Genomic DNA, 19,710 nt, shown 5'->3' on the forward strand with positions numbered 1-19,710 from the left:
CTCCTTGTCTTCACATGGTGTTCCCTCTGTGACCTTCTGTCCTAACACCCTCTTTTTATAAGGACACCAATCATATCTGATGTGAGCCCACTCACATGCACTCATTTTACCTTAATTATGTCTTTAAATATCCTATCTCCAAACACAGACACATCGTCAGGTACTGGGAGTTAGGACTTCAGCATATGAACTGGGGCGGGCCCCAATTCAGCCCATAACCCTGTATATTAATCATGTGTCTGTTTAATTGCCTCTTTGGTGCTCATTTCACCACCAGAATGCACAGATCCATGGGAACAAGAACACTGTCTGTCTTGCCAAGGTCTAGTGCAGCACGTTGCTTATAGCAGGTCTTCAATAACATGTCTCATGCTTCAGCAACTGTCTGAATGAATTAACTCATAGAATTGGCCTCCAAAACATTTCTAAAAGATATCATTTTAAACGTAAAAAGGAATTAATAGTGAATTTTAACAAACATTCATGTTACAATAATTATATGCTGTAGAATGTGTTAAACCCAGGACAGAGCTACATTCAGGGGAAGTACTAATTAGATAAAGGCCAGTGGAGCTCCCAAAGGTGGGGTGGGGGGGATGTCTGGGAGAGCTGCTTCATGAAGGATAGAAATGCTCACTCTGATTAATACTTGAGGCCAGATGGTTTTAGGCTACAGCCCTGCGATTAACAGAGCTGCTCCCCAAATATTGCCATTTTTCAGATATGCCATTTGTATCTAGTCACCATCTGCACATCAAATAAACATGATAACTTCGTGAACTCCATCCTCTGCTTCAATTAAGTTGTCATCAATGTCTCTGTTCTTTAGCTAAGATAATGTTGATGAGAAAATCCTATTAGCAAGGGCAAAAAAAACTAGATAGCCATAAGACCAAGACTGTCACAACAAGCTGTCTAGATGAGCACAGATTTAGAGTTTCAGAAGACAGACATATAATGAGGCATTCCATTTTACGGGAAACTGAGAAATGCAATCACCTCAGCTTCAAGATATCGAGCAAAGGTTGGGGATGTTACCAAAGTAGTTACCTCGTGGGCACCTTTAGCATTTTCAGGTCTGAGTGATAATAAAGGAAGCACTTTATTTCTTAACTTACACTTTCTTCTTCACCACACACTCAAAAGAGGAATGGAGGAAGCTAGATTTTTGAGATTACATTAGAATAATCTAATAGTTAAATCTACTATCACTTCCTTTGCTCTTTCATATTTTGTACTTTAATGATTCTCTCATATAATTCACTTTGCCTCTATTTAATTCAGGAGGCTGTTGAAGTGTCTAGTCGGCGCTGGTTCTGTACTCAGATCTGAGGATGGAGGCATTGCCCTCTGGGAGCTCACAGGCACTACTGGCAGTGGTGGTAGTGAGACTTTTATAATGTAATAGGACACATGCTCAGGATACCGGGTAGCTTAGAGGAGAGGCACCAGGATGGGTGAGAAAGGGCAGGCTTCCTAGGGGCAGGAACAGCATAGCTTGGTTTTTAAGAATGAGTAGAATTTGGCCAAGCGAGGAAGAACAGAAAGAATTCTCCAATTAGGGGAGAGAAATAAGAGGAGATCTCAAAGTATCAGACTCACAGGGGCTCAAGATGCCTGGGTCACAGATGGAAAGGAGGATGGGCCAAAGATCCCATATCATTTTTGTCAGGGACCCTGAGTTTGAGCTGTATCATGAAGGTCTACCTTCACATAGAGAAGTGTCTACCTCTGGAGTTGAGCTGCATTTTTATCATATGGATGTTTGAGTTGAATGTTCAAGTCTATACTAGGGAAGCAACACCTTCATCATCAACACAAACATGTCTCATTTCCTGTCTGACTCTAGCAAATGGCAAACCCAACTGTTTTCCTCTCCTATGCTGATCATGGGTTTTGAGGATCCAGGTTACCTTGACGTGTGAACCCCGCTTTAACAACTAGGAAAGGTTTACCTGTGATTTATGGTCCATGCTCCAGAGAGGGCTCTCTTGTTGACAGTTGGCAGTGGAATTCAGCTGGTCTGATGCTCAGTCGATCAATGAGCATTTGGAGATGCTGACTGGGGGACACCAAAGCATGACGCAGACTCCAACCCCCAGAAACTTCTAATTTCATTAGGGAGATAAGACTTGCACAGGTGAATTGTTAATTAATAGTTCAAGGCAGGAAATAATATGAACTAAATGAATAGTTCAAACAGCAGATGTTATAAGAATTTTGAAGGAGGAATCACTATATGCTGGTCTTGTCAAGGAAAGTCTGCTTCATTCATTTCCTGATTTATTAACTTATCGATTCAATCATTCAGCACTTTTTATATGCCCTTTACTGTGCTAGGTGAGTATGCTAGAAAGCACAATGTATATATATATATATATATATATATATATATATATATATATATATATATATATATATATATCTGCTTCCTGTCCCTATTATTTTGGAGAGGAAGCATTAGGACCACACCTGGGCATTGGAGAAGAAGTTGGGTAGTGGGAGAACTGGGAAGATAACATAAGGTGCAGAGAGGCTGGGAGTGCAAGTGGCAATTAGTTTAGTACATTCCCTTGGAGAACAATGAAAACATTAGCCTCATTAGAATAGGAATTTGTGTAGGAATATTGGGAGTACAGGTGGAGACTTGATTACAGAAGGCACAGACTGTAAAGATAAGCAGTATGAGTTCCATTCTCAGGGCTCCGTGACTCACCAGAGAGATATTTGCTGAGGTTCACTATAACTTAGCTCTTCATCATGGCTAAGTTCCATCTAACAAGGTGTCCTGTATCAGAAAGTGGTCAGAGACAGGGAAAAGAGGGAGGCCATCACAAAAATTCCCAGCTGCCATGATAAGGGATAGACTAAATGTTGGAGAGAGAATGTAAGAAATGTGTGAATTCAATGTAATGTATGTGGGGAACAGTTAATAGAATTTGATAATTGATGGACAAATGGTATATAAGAAAAACAGAACTCAAGATCTAAATTATAGTGTAATGGTACCAACAATTGTGATCTGCTCTTTTAGGACATGATTGACATTTTAAGCCTGGCTTATTCAATTATTTATATAACCCCACTCTGTTCTCTCAAAAATTGAAACTACCTTTGAAGTATAAAGTAAAGGTAGGTATAGCAGGATATGGAAAAACAGCTGAATTGGGTTTTCCGGGGGAGATAAAGCCTTGAAACTTCCAAGTCAAGCCAGGCAATTCTTTCTCTATTTTACAGGTGAGGAAGCAGGTGTAGAGAGGTTAAGAAATTTGTCTAAATTGCTAAAAATCATAAGTGGCAGGGTCTTGAGCAAGAGGTAGAGGGTGAATAAAGACATCAAGGAAATTTGTTTCAAGTGATTTCCAGGGTTAGAAGTGAAGTCTTCAGGGACTGTGCCCTGGCCTGGGCTGGAGCTTTGTGTGTCCATGTGTGGTGTAACGACAGACACTTAGAGGTCCTGGGACAACCACTTGGTTCCAAAGTTTCTGTCTTCAAACCATAAAGAGAGACATGGAAATAAGATGGACATTGAAATGCAAAGATGTGTTAGGAATTTGAATGAGGATGAGAGAGATGGGGAACGGGCAAATCTCTGCAATGTTCAATTTATTCCCTTAACTCAGTGGTTCTCAACCAAGGGAAATTTTCCATTCCTACCCACTCCAACCTCCCATTGTCCCACCCCACTTCCCACTCAGGGGACATTTGGTAATGACTGGTGAGGTTTCTGTTGCTGGCGATGGGAACCTGTTAATAGCATCTAGTGAGCCAAAGATGCTACTAAACATTCTGCCCAAGAACTGTACTGCAGAACACCGTATCACTAACAAAGAATTATCTTGTCCAAAATATTCAGTGCCAGTGTTGAGAAACTCTACTTTAAGGGAAAACCTTACTGTTTTAAGAAAGTTTAGGGCTTCAGAATATTACTGACTCTCATTTACTCTGAGTCTCAGTTTCATCAAATGTGAACTGTAAGTTGTTTTGACAGTCTCGTTACAAAAACTATAAAAATGACAACTGCTCAATAATATTATTTATCTAGAAAAATAAAATCAAAGTAATAACATTTAGCTAGAATTCCAGCATCAGATCCAAGTAGACATTCTGAGAAACACAGGTTGAATTGTACTTTAATTCTTCGGACAATCTAGAGGGTAGGCAAAAGGACAGGACCAAAGTTTGAACTCAGTGTTATCAAAAAGGAAGTTTCCTTGTGAGAATGGAAACTGATGCAGTCGCTTTTCCTCAGAAGGGTAATGGAGTCCCCATTTGACTAGGTACACACCTAAGAGACCTGAAAACCTAGGTCCATGTGGAAATGTGTACAGAAATGTTTATAGCACCATTGTCCATAATAACTCCAAAGTGGAAAAAACTCAAATGTCCAGTAACTCATGAATGGATAAACTAATGTGGTCTATTCATACAATGGAATATCATTTAGCCATAAACATATGCTGATATAAGCCACAACGTAGATGAACCCTGAAAACATTATGTTAAACAAAGGAAGCCAGTCACAAAAGGGAACATACTGTACGATTTCAATTACATGAAATGTCCAGAATAGGCAAATCCATGGAGACAAAAAGTAGATTAGTGGTTGGTTAGGGCTGAAGGTGGGAGGATAATAGCTACATGTGATAGCATTTCTTTTGGGGGTAATATTTTAAAATTCATTATAGTGGTGGTTGCCTAATTTTGTGAGTATACTAAAAGTCATTAAAATAGTGGATTGCATGGTATGTGAATTTTGTCTCACTAAAGCTGCCCCATAAATAAATAACTTAATTAATTAATTAATTAATTAATTAATTAAAGCGAGTGAATCCAAGGGCAGAAAATAGAACTCTGCAGAGGTAATTGCACATCAAGTGCTTTCCAGAACCTGCTGGGCTGGCTTTGGAAGTGTGCAGAGAAGATGCTCAGTCACGGTGCCTGACACCTCCCTTTGAATTCTGGCTCTGACTCAGAGTAGCCATATGACCCTGGGCAGCTTCTCTGACTTTCTGTTGTACCTTTTGTGATATGAGGACAATACAAGTTGGCCTCCAGTACTACTGTGAGAATTAGGAACTATATATTTAAAGTGCCTGGCACATTGTAGATATTCAAACTGGTAGCGTGTATCATTAGCTATTTTTACAATTGGGCTGTGTTTCAAAGGTCATTTTCAAGTTCAGTTGCAATGATGAAAACTGTCGATTTTTAAAAGTCTGGATTTGTTTCCTGAGCAAGCGTAGAACAGCCTATTTAACCCTGTCTATAGGGGCCTTTTATGTGAATGCCTTAGGATGAATTCTGGGACCTGGGAGCTGCTGCTTTAAGCAATGAGAGCAAGAAGTGGAAAAGAATGAAAGCGTTTCCTATTCTTATCTCAGCTTAAACAATTTGTTAGTTTAAAAAAAGAAAACAATTATGAAAGTTGTACATTTTCTTTTTAGAAACTTTGAAAATCCCAGCACTCTGTATAAGAAAAAACAAAAATAATCTGTGATACTATTATTCATTGTCATTCCAGTATTTTCTCTTTGGGATAATTTTTAACAAAATGGGAACCATGCTACATATACTAATTACCTAGAGTTTTTCACTTATTAGGATATCAGTAGCATTCTTGGACATTATGATTTTTAATGACTACATTATGTCCCATATGTCATGTGGGGTGTCATGTGGGGTCTCTGGTCCCGCTCCCCACATAAGAACTCAGGACATGGTAAGAACAAAAAGGAACACCCACGGAGCCATAGATAGGAGAGTCATACCACGATAGTCTCGCTGGCGGCTGGGTTGGAGACATAGGAAGCAGGAGCCACACTATCTGCAACCTGACGGCCGCTTTTCTGCCAACCAACCTCAATTGCTAATTGCAGTCCACCTTTCTGCAATTCGCAATCCACACTCCACCATACCAAGCCACACCAGGCTGCCACACCACCACGCCACTACACTACTTTGCTAGCTTAGCCATGACAGTTATATCAGTGGCTAATGGCTAACCGGTAACAGCCGATGGCCAACTAGCCACAGCTGATGGCCATCCAATCACAGTTGATGGCCATCTACTTCCCAAGCCGGCACCTTTCCATGTGAGGCCGAGAGCCTGGAAACTGCTCTCTGGGGCTCTGTCCCCACACCATACTATTAAATACACCATATTTGATTTAGCTAACATATTATTATTGGAAATATTGGTAGTTGTGAAATTTTGCTATTATAAATAATGATACCATGAACTATCTTCACCATAAATCTTGGCCATAGCTCTGTTACTATTTTAGGAGTAAGTCTTCAGAATAAAATTCATGACAAATGAGGTATGTCATTTTTATGGTCTTTGACACTTATTGGTATATTGCCTTCTAGAAAGAATACACAAACTTATGCTACCACCAACAACTTGCACAATTGCCTGCTTTCCTGTACGTCCAGTAATATTGAATATAATTAGTTTTTATACTTTGCCAGTCTGGGAGATGGCAAATACATTTGACATCACTTTAAAGTTCAAAAGTTTTATGTTTGTTATCATCCAACAGTCTCTTCAGAACCCAAGTCTCACCTTCAATCCTCAAGTCCAAAATTGTTTAAGTGCTTAGTGCCACAAAGTGGCCCCAAATACACTGTTCTACCCTCTCCCCCCCACCACTACCCCCATGGAGGCTTTGACCTATCAAGGTGTACCTGGCCTCACAGGTATTGTGTCATGCAGGGTGTCATACAGGGTCTCACCTCCAGCTCCCCGCATAAGAACACAGGATATGGTGAGGCCAAAAAGGAACACCCACGGAGCCATAGGTAGGGGAGTCATACCACTATATTCTTGCTGGAGGCTGGGTTGGAGACATAGGAAGTAGGAGCCACACTATCCGCAACCTGTCATCCACTTCTCTCTGCCAACCAACCTCACTTGCTAACTGCAATCCGCTCTTGCCAGCCACTATCTTCTTGCTAGCCCCCATTTGCTGCTAGCGTAGCCACGGCAGTTATATTAGTGGCCAATGACTCATTGGTTACAGCTGATGGCCAACTAGCCACAGCTGATGGCCATCCAATCACAGTTGATGGCCATTTACTACCTTAGTGAGCACCTTTCCACATGAGGGCGAGAGCCTGGAAACTGCACACCTGGCTCTGTCCCCACATATTGCTTTCCTGTTCTTCCCCCTGGAAACTTCTTTTTTCAGAGCTGTTTATCTCAGGGAAGTTTTGGGAGGAAAGCACCCAGATAGATTGATTTTCTCTAATTTGTGAGTAATTAATAGCATTTAAACTTGTACCTTCAAAAGAGCGTTATTCAAAAGTAAAGCTTTAAGAACCTCTAGACTTGTTATTTTGGGTGGATTAACAGAATGTAGTGCAGGAGTTTGGGGTAGAAAGCAGGTTTTCAGAGGAAATATGCCACTTGGTTTGCTTTGGAGTCTAGTCCCAGGTCAGTTCCTCTAAGTTAGTCTTGATTTTCCCAGCTTCTTTCCCTAACTCTTCTGAAACCTTCCTTAATGGACTAGTTCTCAACTCAGGCTGCACAATTGAATCTCTGGGGATCTTTGTAACTTCCAAGGCCTGGGGCCACCCCAGCAGTCTGCCTTAATTAGCCTGGTGTGGGGCCCAGGACCTGTCCTTTCAAAAGCTCCCCAGGTGACCCCTTTGTGTGGTCAGCATCAAGAACTACTCTTCTAATAATTTTCATCTGAAGTAAGCTAAGACTTCACACAGGTTCCCCCTGCAGGGACCAGGGACAATGCAGGCACAGAGAAAAGAGATCAAATCAGATGGAAAAGCAGATCACACAGAAAAAGAAAAAGAAAAAACACACAACGAAGCAAACCCGCATTACGTGACTTTAAAGACAGAAACATGGATAGTGATGTGGGAAAGGGAAGAGCCCAGAATCAGAAGACAAGCTAATGATCTGTCCCTGCCAACTCACCTTGTTTTCATCTGTAAGATGACTAGGTCATGTCCATACCTCTAATTAGACAGGACATTCTGTGGCCTCCATGTGCACTTCCTTCTCTACTGTAGCTGATGCCTAGTGGGATGTGGGCCCTTAGGGGCTATTTACACCCTATACATTGAACTCTTCACTGACTCCCAGCCCAGTCTGTAGTCTGTCTGCACATGTCGTCTCCTATGTTATGCAGATGTATTTAGAGTACTATGCAAATGAAAGTAAAAGAAGTGAGGACGACAGCCCCTTTGTCCTCCAGCTGCCCCTGATAGAAGTGAAATGTGCATCCCAGGAGACACTTGACAGAGCCTCTACCTCATTAGTAGAATCCCTGTGGTTAAGACCCCAACCCTGGCCTTAGGGAGAAGGTGGGCAGCCAGGCTGAGCAGCCTCTGGGTTCCCCTCCACCCCAAACAGATGTTCAGGGCTGAAGGGAAGACTGACTGCAAGGGAGCTGGCTGCAAATGTAGGAGGGGCCCCTCCATCTGTGCTGTTCTGAGCAGATGGGCCAAGGCTGCCCAGTGCCATGCAGCTGGGCTGCAGCCTGGTATTGAGCTCTCCCTGGGCAGCACCTCTCACCATCCTCGGGCACATGTGCTTCAGTAGCTTTTCTCAGGAGCCAGGCAGACCGCTGCGCTGATTCTGAATGTAGGCTTCCCAGCTGGGTTCTCAGGGACTGTGCCAGGAAGCTCTACCAAGTGTGATCTCTTTGACCTCCAGAAATAGCTCTTAACCCCCCTTACTGTTCATTTTCACTGTTGTTACTTTGGCTGAGACCCTCATCATCCTGTCTCCTGGGGTTGTGCAAGCAATAGGCCCCCCTGATTCTGCTTCCAGCCTGTCTCCTCCCAGCTCCCTTTGCCTGCCTCTGCCGCCAGAGTCGTTGAATGTGCACCTCTAACCGGGCCATTCCCATGCTCAGACCCCTCATAGAAGCCCATGTTTCAAAGCAGTGATTGCCCTTGTGGGCTTCCCATTAGAATCACCCAGAGGGCCTTCTGAAAATGCAAACCCCCGGGGCCCATCCTCAGAATCTCTCACAGAATTGGGTAAAGTGCCCTCCAGAGTCATGTGTCAGAGGACACAGTTGAAACCCTGCCTTAGCCTGGGCATCTGAGGCCCCTGGTCGAGTGGCGCCTCTTCCCACCCACCTTCCTGTTGTTCTTTCCTGCTTCTCACTCCTGACCTTTGCTTCATTGTATAAGTTCTCTGTCTCCTAGAACTCTTGCTCTAGGAGTAGCAAATTCTTGCTCATTTTGCAAAACTTCCCTAAATGTCACCACCTCTTCCATGAAGCCTTTTTGGGATCCTTATGTGGAGTTAATCAGGCCTTCTTGCTTCTCGCTTCCACATTTACTGTTTCCCCCAGAATTGCAAATGGTATTTACCTGTTTCACTGTCTATACCGCTAGCCAGAAATACTCAAAGGACAGGATTTTAATCCACTTTGCATGTGGCTCTTCCACTTAACTATGGCCTACCTGAGGGTCGAGACCTGTGATGTTAATGCCCAAACTCCCCAGGGCAGGGATTGTCTTGTAGTTGCTGCTCTGTCCATCTGTTTTAGCAAACAGTGTTTACTTATGATGGGGCATGAACCACTGCACACACTCTGCAGTGTTAACTGGGCTCTAGATTCCCTCTTTTACTTTTGCCTTTAAAAATAGTTTATTTTTACTAAAATAGAAGTATAAACCATTAGTAGAAAAAAAATGAGAAAACTAAAATTGCCTGTAATCTCACCACCCAGAGATACAACCACCAGGAACATTTTGAGGGTGTTCTTTTCAGCCTTTTACTCTGAATTTATATCACAATAGGTCAATTAATGTGTTACCTACCTTTGGTTGTAGCATACATACCAATACGTGTTTTTGCCCTTTTGTTTTTAAACCAAACATCTGAAGTTGTTCAGCCACTTTAAAAAAAAGCATAGAATGAAGTGGTAAAAAAAAGAAAAAGGACTCTTGGGAAGAAGCTAGGGTGTTGATTTAAGCAAAGTGATGAGTGGGGACCACTCTGAGAATGCACAGGGACCAGAGGAGGCCAGGAAAATGGACCCCACTTTCCCCACACCTCCCCAAATCAGTCACCCCCATGTCTGCCCGTCCTGTTTCTTTTCCAGGCAGCGACTTGAATGACGGCCTATGGCATTCAGTCAGTATCAACGCCCGAAGAAACCGCATCACTCTCACCTTGGATAACGATGCAGCATCCCCCGCTCAGGACACTATCCAGATACAGATTTATTCTGGAAATAGCTACTACTTTGGAGGTAAGTTCCCAGCTTTGGAGGTGGAAAATAAAGGTGCGAGAGAGACTACAGTGAACAATTATTTCGTTCTGATGATTCTTTCTTAGTCAATTAGACCATTCTTCCAATACATACACACACACACACACACACACACACACGCACGCAAAATAATGAGAAGCAAACTGTCTCACAGCTGTGCAGATATAAATTATCTAGGTCAGTGCTGAAGAAAAAAAAGAACTTTAGCTATAAGAGCTAAAGTTACATAACACGTCCAAAGGAGATTTTTATAGCCATGCACAGCTCTGTGATCACATTAGAAAGGGGAAACTCAGCCGAAAACTTGGAGAAAGTACCCACAGTCAGCAGTGTCTGAAAGAGGAAATATCCGGGTGGGAGGGAACAGCCAGCTCGCTCAGCCATCCGGGCCATTCCTGTGCCGCTTTGGTGTCTCAATCCCCTGTCCTTTCCTTCCCCACATCCTGGGAGACCATGCCCACGAGCGGCAGCTAAAAATGGGGAAGACATAGAAGGCCCATGAACTTGTAGCTCCACCGGGGCAGCCAGTAGAGATTCTGCCCTCTCCGGTGCTGGGTGGAACCTGGGAACCTTTCCTAAGATAAAAACACAGGGCAAACTGGTAAAGATGAAAAATATACGATTAGGCATTCACTGCATTTTGCAGATGCATATATTTTTTATTTAGTTTTTTTCAATGTTTTCCTTTTATTAAAATATTAATATCCAATTTCTTAGTCAGTTGTTTATAGAAACAATTTTAGAAACAATCTCTAAAGAGTAATTAGTCTAAATATTCATTAATCTCAATAGCCATCTGACCTTGAGCAAGAAAGACACTTATAGCCCCTGAACTTCTGTATCTAGGCCAGGGAAAAGCAAAGCACAATTACTGGGAGAGTTCAGTGAGATCAACATTTACATGTAAGCACAGGATTTCCTACCTGGCAGGGAATGGACAAACTGGCTTCAACCTTTGTGCGTGTATGTGTGGACTGGACTTGGTCTACAGTCGCCCATTATTTTTCCATGAAGAAATTGAAGAGAAGTTCTGGGTAAAATCATAGAGTACAGTCTCCATAATAGAATTTACCAATCACTTCTCTCAGACCTGTGACATGTGGGTAAGCTTTGAAATACAAAAGGGACTTGCACAGATGAAGTCTACATCTGCAGGTGTCCTGAGAAGGCAGCAGTGTGGAGCAGTGTATGTGTGGGTTGATTGTGGAGCCTCAGGAAGGGCCTCTGTCCCTCCTTCCCAATATTCCCCATGTGTGCATGGATGACAAATTATTTTAAGATGGAAACACTTTCATTTTCTGTAAGTGTTTTATGTGTCTTGCCTCATTTAATTCATGCAGTAACTATGTGAGGTAGCTAATAGTAGCCCCAGTTCACAGAAAAGTGTTTGCTTCTATGGTGTTTGCTGACATGAAATAATTTGTGAGTAGTAGAATGGGGATTTGCCCTCAGATCTGTGTTCTCTACAAGCCACTAGGGACAACAAAGGGACACCCACTAATGAAGCACAAAGGCTGTAGAAAGAGGGTCGTGGGGCCCCAAAGATACACTTCACACACTGTGTAATTTTGGATCATATGTGTTTCCCACAAGAGGGAAAAACAACTTTGTATTTATTTGTGTGAAAAATAATGTAGAATAATGAGGATATGTAAGCACCTGAGTGCCTCAAAGTGAAAACGGCCCCCCTCCACCAGGTGAAGAAGAGTTCTTAGAGGGGGGTCTTAATGGCAATGGTCTCAGAAGGTGGAGATGTAGCTGTGATTTGAGCAGTGTTTAAACAAGTGCCCTACATGTAGACTGTAAACTTAAGGGAGGTGAAAAATGAGTTTGAGTAATAATAGTCAACTTACATAAATTCTCTCTATAGCTTCAATTAGAAGTCGTAACATTTCTCTTCATTTTATAGTGTGTGTGCCTGTGAGCTGTTAACCAGCTGCCGGGCGTCAGCCCAGCAGTGACTGTCTATTAGAGATGGCTGAAATAATTCCCAATTATTTATGGGTTATTGCTGTGTTTTCAAGCTTACATTCCCATATGGTCTGAACCTATTAAAACAATTGGGATGGAGTTTATGAAGAACTCAAGCACTCATACACCTACATTGCTCTCTCTCTGTCTTCATGAGAAGTATAATAGATATGCCCTAGTTTCAAGCTATGCTAAATATGTACGATGCATTTCTTTTATTAAAGAACACCCGTTAAAAAGGTATAGCGTTAACCTTTCACATGTGCTCTTACAACCCTTTAACTATGTGCAGTTAAACCCATAGTTTCTTTAGCATCTGGATTTGGTTTGCACGTCACATCAAAATTCCACTTACATTCCTGTGTGTACCTTTGTCAAGAACTAAGCCTGTTAATGCTAACAATTAACCACATAATTACTCTGCTGTCATCCTAACCCAAAGCATAATTTCCTGTGAACATGTAATTTAAAATTGAATTGTGCATTTAAAAGTGTGTTTTAAGACAGAACTGACCTTCCCAAGTAGTTATAACATGTGGCTACTGTAGGATGAGTGAGGTATACCATGCAGAAGAATGGCACATAGCTTACCAAGAGGAAAAATGAAGTAAGAATGAGATACATGTTATAGCATTGGTATTCCTTTTAATATATTTGTTTTTGTTCTCTACAGTGATTGAGTATGCCTTATTTTGTACCAATTCTGCCCCCTCTCTGAAAATGCTAGGATTTACGACAAAAGATGTGTGCACTGCTATGAATGAAAAAGCACCACAATAATTAGACCTCAAGGTCTTCCATTGATAGGTCGCCAAAGCAATGACTGATCATTTCAGGATTCTTCTTCATTTTTTTCTCTGTCTCACAGGGTGCCCTGACAATCTCACCGCTTCCCAATGCTTAAATCCCATTAAGGCTTTCCAAGGCTGCATGAGGCTCATCTTTATTGATAACCAGCCCAAGGACCTCATTTCAGTTCAGCAAGGTTCCCTGGGGAATTTTAGTGATTTACACATTGATCTGTGTAGCATCAAAGACAGGTAATTATTGTCTCTTCTCCTCTGTTCCCCATCCCTTCCTATTCTCACTGTTCTAAATATGAGTTTCTTTAAGCAAAATTCAAATCCACTGACATTAGTCACATTAGATATAATTGAGTTGCCTAATGGAAAATATTTCTGAAAGGATTTCAGACCCAGAGAAAAATGGTTTAAATTAGTTGAGTCTCTCTTCATGTTGACTTGCAGTAAATGGGATATGCAAATTAAATCAAACTATAAATTTGTGAAAGGATTAAAATTTGGTGCATAAACACCATTTGATTACTTTGAAGTTAACAGTAAAGCATAAAGGAGGAAGGAATGACTTTTCTCCTAAACCATTTTATTCTTTACTGCAGTGTGTGTCCTCTCTAGCACAAAACGTGAGCATCAGGCGTGCTGGAAGCATGTAACAGAGGTTGGGGCAGTTCCCATCCACAGACAGAGACTCCCGGGCTGACTGGCCTTTGCTGTCACTGCCCCTGACCAATTGCATTTTTGGCCCAGAAGAAACCAGACCCTGGACCGAGAAGGAGTACTTTCTGCAACTTGCAAATCTAGCAAAAGTTCAGTGTCTCTCTTAGCGTCTCCTGGGATCTGGCTCCTCTTATATTGGAAGTTTCTAGATTCAAAAACACACTGGAAAACATTAAAGAGGCTTGATTGCAATTTTTTAGCAAGGTTTATCATGTTTCTCCTCTAGTGCTTTTCCCCTTCATTTCTCCCGTTCTGCGCCCCTCCCCCCCGTTAAAATATCATTTATTAAGTGGGTGAATAATATGTGTTAAGTGCTAGCCTATGTGTTGGTGAAATAGGGTCTTTACTCAATTTTCATCAGGAAAAAAATTAGCCATTACGATAAAGTGCAATACATGACCAAGACGTGCACCCTTATTGGTAGGACATATGGGAGTAACAACTTAGTCTGGCCGAGGGAGAGGGACATTCAGGAGGTTTTCAGGTTTTCAGGGAGAGGTGCTGTGCTGCAGCTTACAGGACGGGAGAGACCCGGCTGAGGGGCAAATGTGCGCGTGTGGGATGAGCTGGCAGGATGCTGCAAGGGAAATGGCATAGACACAGGAGGCATCATGCTTGCAAGACTTCATCAATTCAAGACACCTGTTTTTCATTTTGAAATCTGTAATATTTGGACACATTTTACAATTGATGGTAGTAGTTTAATTGGCAACATTTATTTATCTTAGTGGCATTTAAAATAGTGGTATGTATTCTAACGAATGGTGTCTTAGATGTGATAAAAGTCTGTGCATGGGGATAGCTGGTCAGTCAGGTGGAGCACGGGACGTGAATGTGGTTAGAGATGTGGACCAGCATCAATCAGAAGAATGGCGTGTGCCTGTGGAGTTTGTCTTTCTGCTCTAGGTGAGAGTCAGAAAGGAAGGTGCTCAGATCTGCCTACTAGTAGGAAGGGTACTCGGGAAATAGTGAGAAAGATGGATCGAAAGAGAACCCACCAGAGCTGGAGGTGACTATCCGAGTCCAGGGGAGCAGTGAGAAGCAGCAGGCCCCTCTCCTGAGTGCACAGGCATCAGCTACACAGATCCGAATCTCCTCTAAGGCTTGGGACGAATGGTGTCATTAGAACTTGATGAGCACGCTTCTCTGATAACACCACTGCACACGTGATAGTCAACACATCACACTGACTTCTGGTTCTTCTACTTTAGCTTGTGTTTTTCTCTATTTGAAAAGCTGGACACGTGGGTAATAACATGTGTGCTTCATTAGAATATGCTAGTTTAGAGACCGCAGAATAAAAGATGCTGCCCCGAGTGGTGGCCGCCCCTGGAGTCCTGTGAATGATGGTGGGAAGTGTCAGCCAGCCCAGGCTCTACACAGTGTAGATCAATAGAGGGAACACTGATCAATGCCTTCATGTCTAATCAGGGATGATCTTGTTTTTGATTACACAAAAGTCATTGCCATCTACACTGCATCATTACTTTTGTGTAATTGTAGTCTGTATAATTGTATTACATATAATCGTGTTTTGGTTAACTATATAAGAATAAGGGATTGTGCTTAGTTTTGTGGTAAATGGTGTGTTTTTCTTGATTTACCAGACAGGGTCTCTCACAGAAGGGAAAACTGTGATAAAACGCTTTGCTTAATTAATTATTTCTTGAACTTACATTTAACATTTGTTGGAGAGGGTTAGAGGTTAGAAAAGCAAGTGGTTTCTGAGTTTTGTGTTTCATTTTTCCTGTGTTGATGCAAACCTGATTTAAGGGGGCCAAGGGCAAAGTCTTTGCCTTAAGGAGCTTGCCCTTGAGGGTCGGAGTGGGGGTGGTGGGAGAGGTAGGGGTGGAGAAGAGTCTGACTTGTTTTTCTTACCTGTGCTTCTGTCTGGAAAGTCCAGGGAGGGCAGCATTTGATCTGGCCTGAGTCTCTTCTCTCTCAGACCACCCTCCTCTCTGCCCCTTAGAGGCTGTGGACACCCAGGCCTTCTTTTGGCCTCACAGTGGCTGTCCTGCCCTATCCCTGCTTTTCCCCTCTCAGAGTAATCTGACTTCTCTGTGAAAGGGATCTAGTCCTCCCGGCTTCCCTTCCATGCTGGCCATCTTACACACTAAAATGCTCTTGGTGCTAGTTACTGGGGGAAAGCCAGTATGGCAAAACCAAGGTCACATTCACAGAAGAGTCACACGTTTTTTGAAATCTTAAGCACTTTCTCCAGTGAAATCCTTTAAGGATGTTCACTTTGAGACAGTGTCTGGGTCTGCTGCTCAGCCCATGCAAGCTCCCAAACCCTCCTTGGTACAAGGCTTTGAGTAAAAGCTGGGAGGGTCCCTTCCCAGGGACATAGGAACCTCAACTAACAGCTTGCGTCTCAATGATTGGCAAATTCCAAATCTTCTGGCCATAAGAAAGAAAGGACTTGCTGTAACTACCCCGGCCCACGGCTGTGGCTGCAGGGACAGTGCTGGCTTTAGGAAGCTCCATCTATAGAGGTGCCCAGTGCCTGACACTCCAAGGAGAGGTTGGAGAAGGGGGTAGAATACCTTGTAGAAATCTCACTTAGGGCTAGAATGGAGAACTCCCAACAGATCCCATGGTCTTTCAATAGTCTTTCTAAACCTCTAGAAAACATTGTGCAGCTACTCTCCCTACGCTGCGGGCTGGCTTTCCAATATCGTGTCCTCTACACCCCAAAGCCCTGTTCTGCAGGAGCTACACTTATCTCTTGCAACCCCCTGGACTTGAGGTAGGCAAGGCATGATAGTCTAAACTATCACAGAGCCAAGTCACCCTCAATAAATGCTTCGTGCTTTGAACACCTGTTTGTAATACCCTCAGTTATTCAGCCTCATTGTTGGGCAGGGCTGAATGAGTGGGGCAGACTTATGTAAACACCAGAGTAGAATACGATGTGGTGGGGGCTGCATAAGCCCTGGGAGTACAGGGCATCAGTATTCCCAGTTTAGTTTTGAAATAGGGTAAACGAAGACCTAGAGATATATATCAACTCTTCCATGGTTGTAGGATTAAAGTTGCAGTCCAGAGGTGACCAATGTACTATCTACCCCAAAGGCATTTCAGTCATTGTGTGTCTGTGGCTCTAATTGTATAAGCCCATCTGCTGCCCAACCACAGAACAGTTTTTATGGGCATGCACTGTATTAAATTATTTGTAAACTTTAGGTGACTCAAATGAGATTCCATTTAAAAAGGGGGCATTGAAAGTGATGTGCAATGTCAGGCAGGTTCTGAGTGAAGTAAGGGTGGCCCAGTCTCGGTGGTCCAGGTCAAGAGTACTTCTCGCTAGGACTTTTCTCAAAGGATCCAACAAGTCAATTCCAGGTGTCATGTCCAGTCCTCCAGGGTTCAAAGTCCAGAGCAGAAGAAACAAATCACAAAATGTTGTCTAAGATTTTGAATAGGAGACAGTATCCACAATGAAGAGCAAGCAGGAGTGCTGAGGAGTCAGTTGTCTAAAATGGGGGAGTGGAAGTCACACCCGTGGAAATTCAGTAATCCCAGTGCAAGTGGCAACACAGGTGAGAAGTGGTAAAGCATGTCGAATTTCCAGGCCACTACTCAGTAGCTTGAGATATACCACATATTATTTAACCCTTCTGTCTGTGTTTTCTCTTCTGCAAAACGAGGATCATAAAACCGACCTTTGCACTTAGCAATCAATGAGACAGTGTGAGACATGAGGGGCTCAGTTGCATGTCTAGTAAATAGGAGATACTCAGTAAATCTTGCATGCTTATTCCCGTAGCCAAAAGTTGCTAACTCTTAGTTTCCATGGGGAGAGGAGAAGCTCAGGTCTCCCTCTGAAGCTCCTCCCACCACTACCATGGCCACGTGACCCCCAGTAGTTTCTGGGATGGTTCCCCACAGGTATACCTCAAACACTCTCTAATCAGTCTGCCCTGTGGCTCCCTTGGGCTTTGTTTCTCGCTTGTTCACAGGAGCTGCCTCTCTGAGTGACCAGTCACCCACCACCCATTAGGGAAAGGCCCATCCATTTGGTGTCAATGCTGTGGTTATTGGATTCTCCTAAAGCATTGGTCTCAGGGCCTGGATAGGGTGACAAAAGCATGTGATGTGCCTAGGACACAAAATTCAAGGCGGTCCTTATTTGTAGATTCATGCATGTGCAGACCCTGAATTTACACGAGCCTGGGAGTGAATGGCTTCTTAAATCACGCAGGTCAATTCCAGCATGTCTGCATGAAAATCATTCGGGGTGCTTGTTAATACCCAGATTGCCAGGTAGCACCCCAGAGTTTCTGATATTATAGTAGTTGACCAGAAAATTGGTGTTTCTACCAAATCCAGGGTGCTGCTGGGATGGTCTTGGGACCAGATTTGGAGAACCACTGCCCTACAGCTTCTAACCCTGGAGTCCTTGGGATTGCATGGCTTCTATACAAAAGGGGTGAGGAGTAGGGAGAGGGATGGCTTCTTCTCCAGCTGGTCCCCCAAGCAGCTGTCCCCCTGATCAGGGACACAACAACAACAACAACAAAAACCAACCAACAAACAAACAAACAAACAAAAAACTTTTGTGAATATACATAAACAAAGACCCTCAGATGTGCCTGAGTGAAGGGATATTTTGGTTGGAAGGGAGTATGGTCTTAGACTATCTGCAGCTGCCAACAAACATGACTTGCCTTTTTGTTATTTTCAGGACAGTTGACCACTGAAAGGCACAGCTGGATCCTTGATCTTTCCTTCTAGCAAGCCTCACACCCTGTGTGTGGGAGGGTCAAGGGGTGCCATTGTAATGCCAGTGATTCTACCCACCAAAAAACATTGCTACACACCTTCATAAAGATGGATAGAGACTGATTTCATCTGGTTTTTTGGTGCCAGCAAAGGGTTTCTATGGTCACCTGTCTCATTTCCTTGGTCTCTTTCTGATAGAGTTATGGCCCTGGGGGAGGTCCTCAGAGATCATGCAGCTCTGGTTTTGCATGGAAGGAAATGGAAGTTGCACAGTGTGGTAAAGCCAGGTCCTGATACAGGGGATTTGCCCCCGTGGTTTTTGCTATTATTGCATCCTGTGGAGACCTTTTTGCTCTAATCCTCTCGAAAATTAAACAGTTTTTTCCAATGAGTGAATCACATATGGAACACTGCTTTAAATTTCTTGCAGCCAACTAAGTTATGAAATGTACTTTTCACTCCATAACCTCTTCCCTTTCTCTCTTTTAAGAAAAGCATCGGCTATACTCTCTGGTCAAGATCCTTATCTTCTTGGTTCAGAGTTTGGAGTATTGTAAATACGGAGAGTGGGGAAACATTATTGTCGTGCGGGAGACCCTGCTCACTGCGCCATTTGTCATGCAGGAGACCCTGCTGGGTCTCTGCTCCCACTCCCCACACAAGAACGCAGGATATGGTGAGGCCAAAAAGGAACACCCACGGAGCCATAGGTAGGGGAGTCATACCACTATATTCTCTCTGGCGGCACTATACTCTCACTGGAGGCTGGATCCACACTGTCCGCAAACCGCCATCCACGCTTGCCAGCCCAGCCGCCATCTTCTTGCTAGCCCCCATTTTCTGCTAGCATAGCCACAGCAGTTATATTGTGGCCAATGGCTCACTGGTTACAGCTGACGGCCAACTAGCCACAGCTGATGGCCATGCAATCACAGTTGCTGGCCATTTACTACCTGAGCCAGCACCTGTCTATGTGAGGCTGAGAGCCTGGAAACTACTTTCTGGGGCTCTGCCCCCACAATTATGTTGGATGACGTCCTGTAAACAGACTCATGCTAAAAACTCACCCCATGTGTGGGAGTTTGTTAAAAACAGTATGTTATATCAAAAGATTACATTGCAGGATAATACATATGTTTTAGTTCTTCTCTAAATGGAAAACCTTTCCATTGGGTGCCAGAAAAGTTATTGTAAGGGCAATGCCCACACAATCTGAGCTTCTAACTCTAAAATGAGAAATGCGA

The 19,710-nt window shown here is 43.1% G+C and overlaps 1 protein-coding gene across 2 annotated transcripts in view; it reads left to right on the top strand.

Annotated features, from left to right (window-relative positions):
- Nucleotides 1–19,710, top strand: part of CNTNAP5 (contactin associated protein family member 5) — an 807,958-nt gene that overhangs the window by 446,943 nt on the left and 341,305 nt on the right. For both annotated transcript variants that reach the window (XM_019749551.2, XM_019749552.2), the window contains exons 9-10: nt 10,083–10,232; nt 13,093–13,264. In XM_019749551.2, the coding sequence (XP_019605110.2) occupies nt 10,083–10,232; nt 13,093–13,264 (322 nt within the window). The remainder of the gene's footprint in view (nt 1–10,082; nt 10,233–13,092; nt 13,265–19,710) is intronic.

The sequence above is a fragment of the Rhinolophus sinicus genome, linkage group LG01 (genome assembly GCF_036562045.2).
Source record: "Rhinolophus sinicus isolate RSC01 linkage group LG01, ASM3656204v1, whole genome shotgun sequence".
Classification (NCBI taxonomy): domain Eukaryota; kingdom Metazoa; phylum Chordata; class Mammalia; order Chiroptera; family Rhinolophidae; genus Rhinolophus; species Rhinolophus sinicus.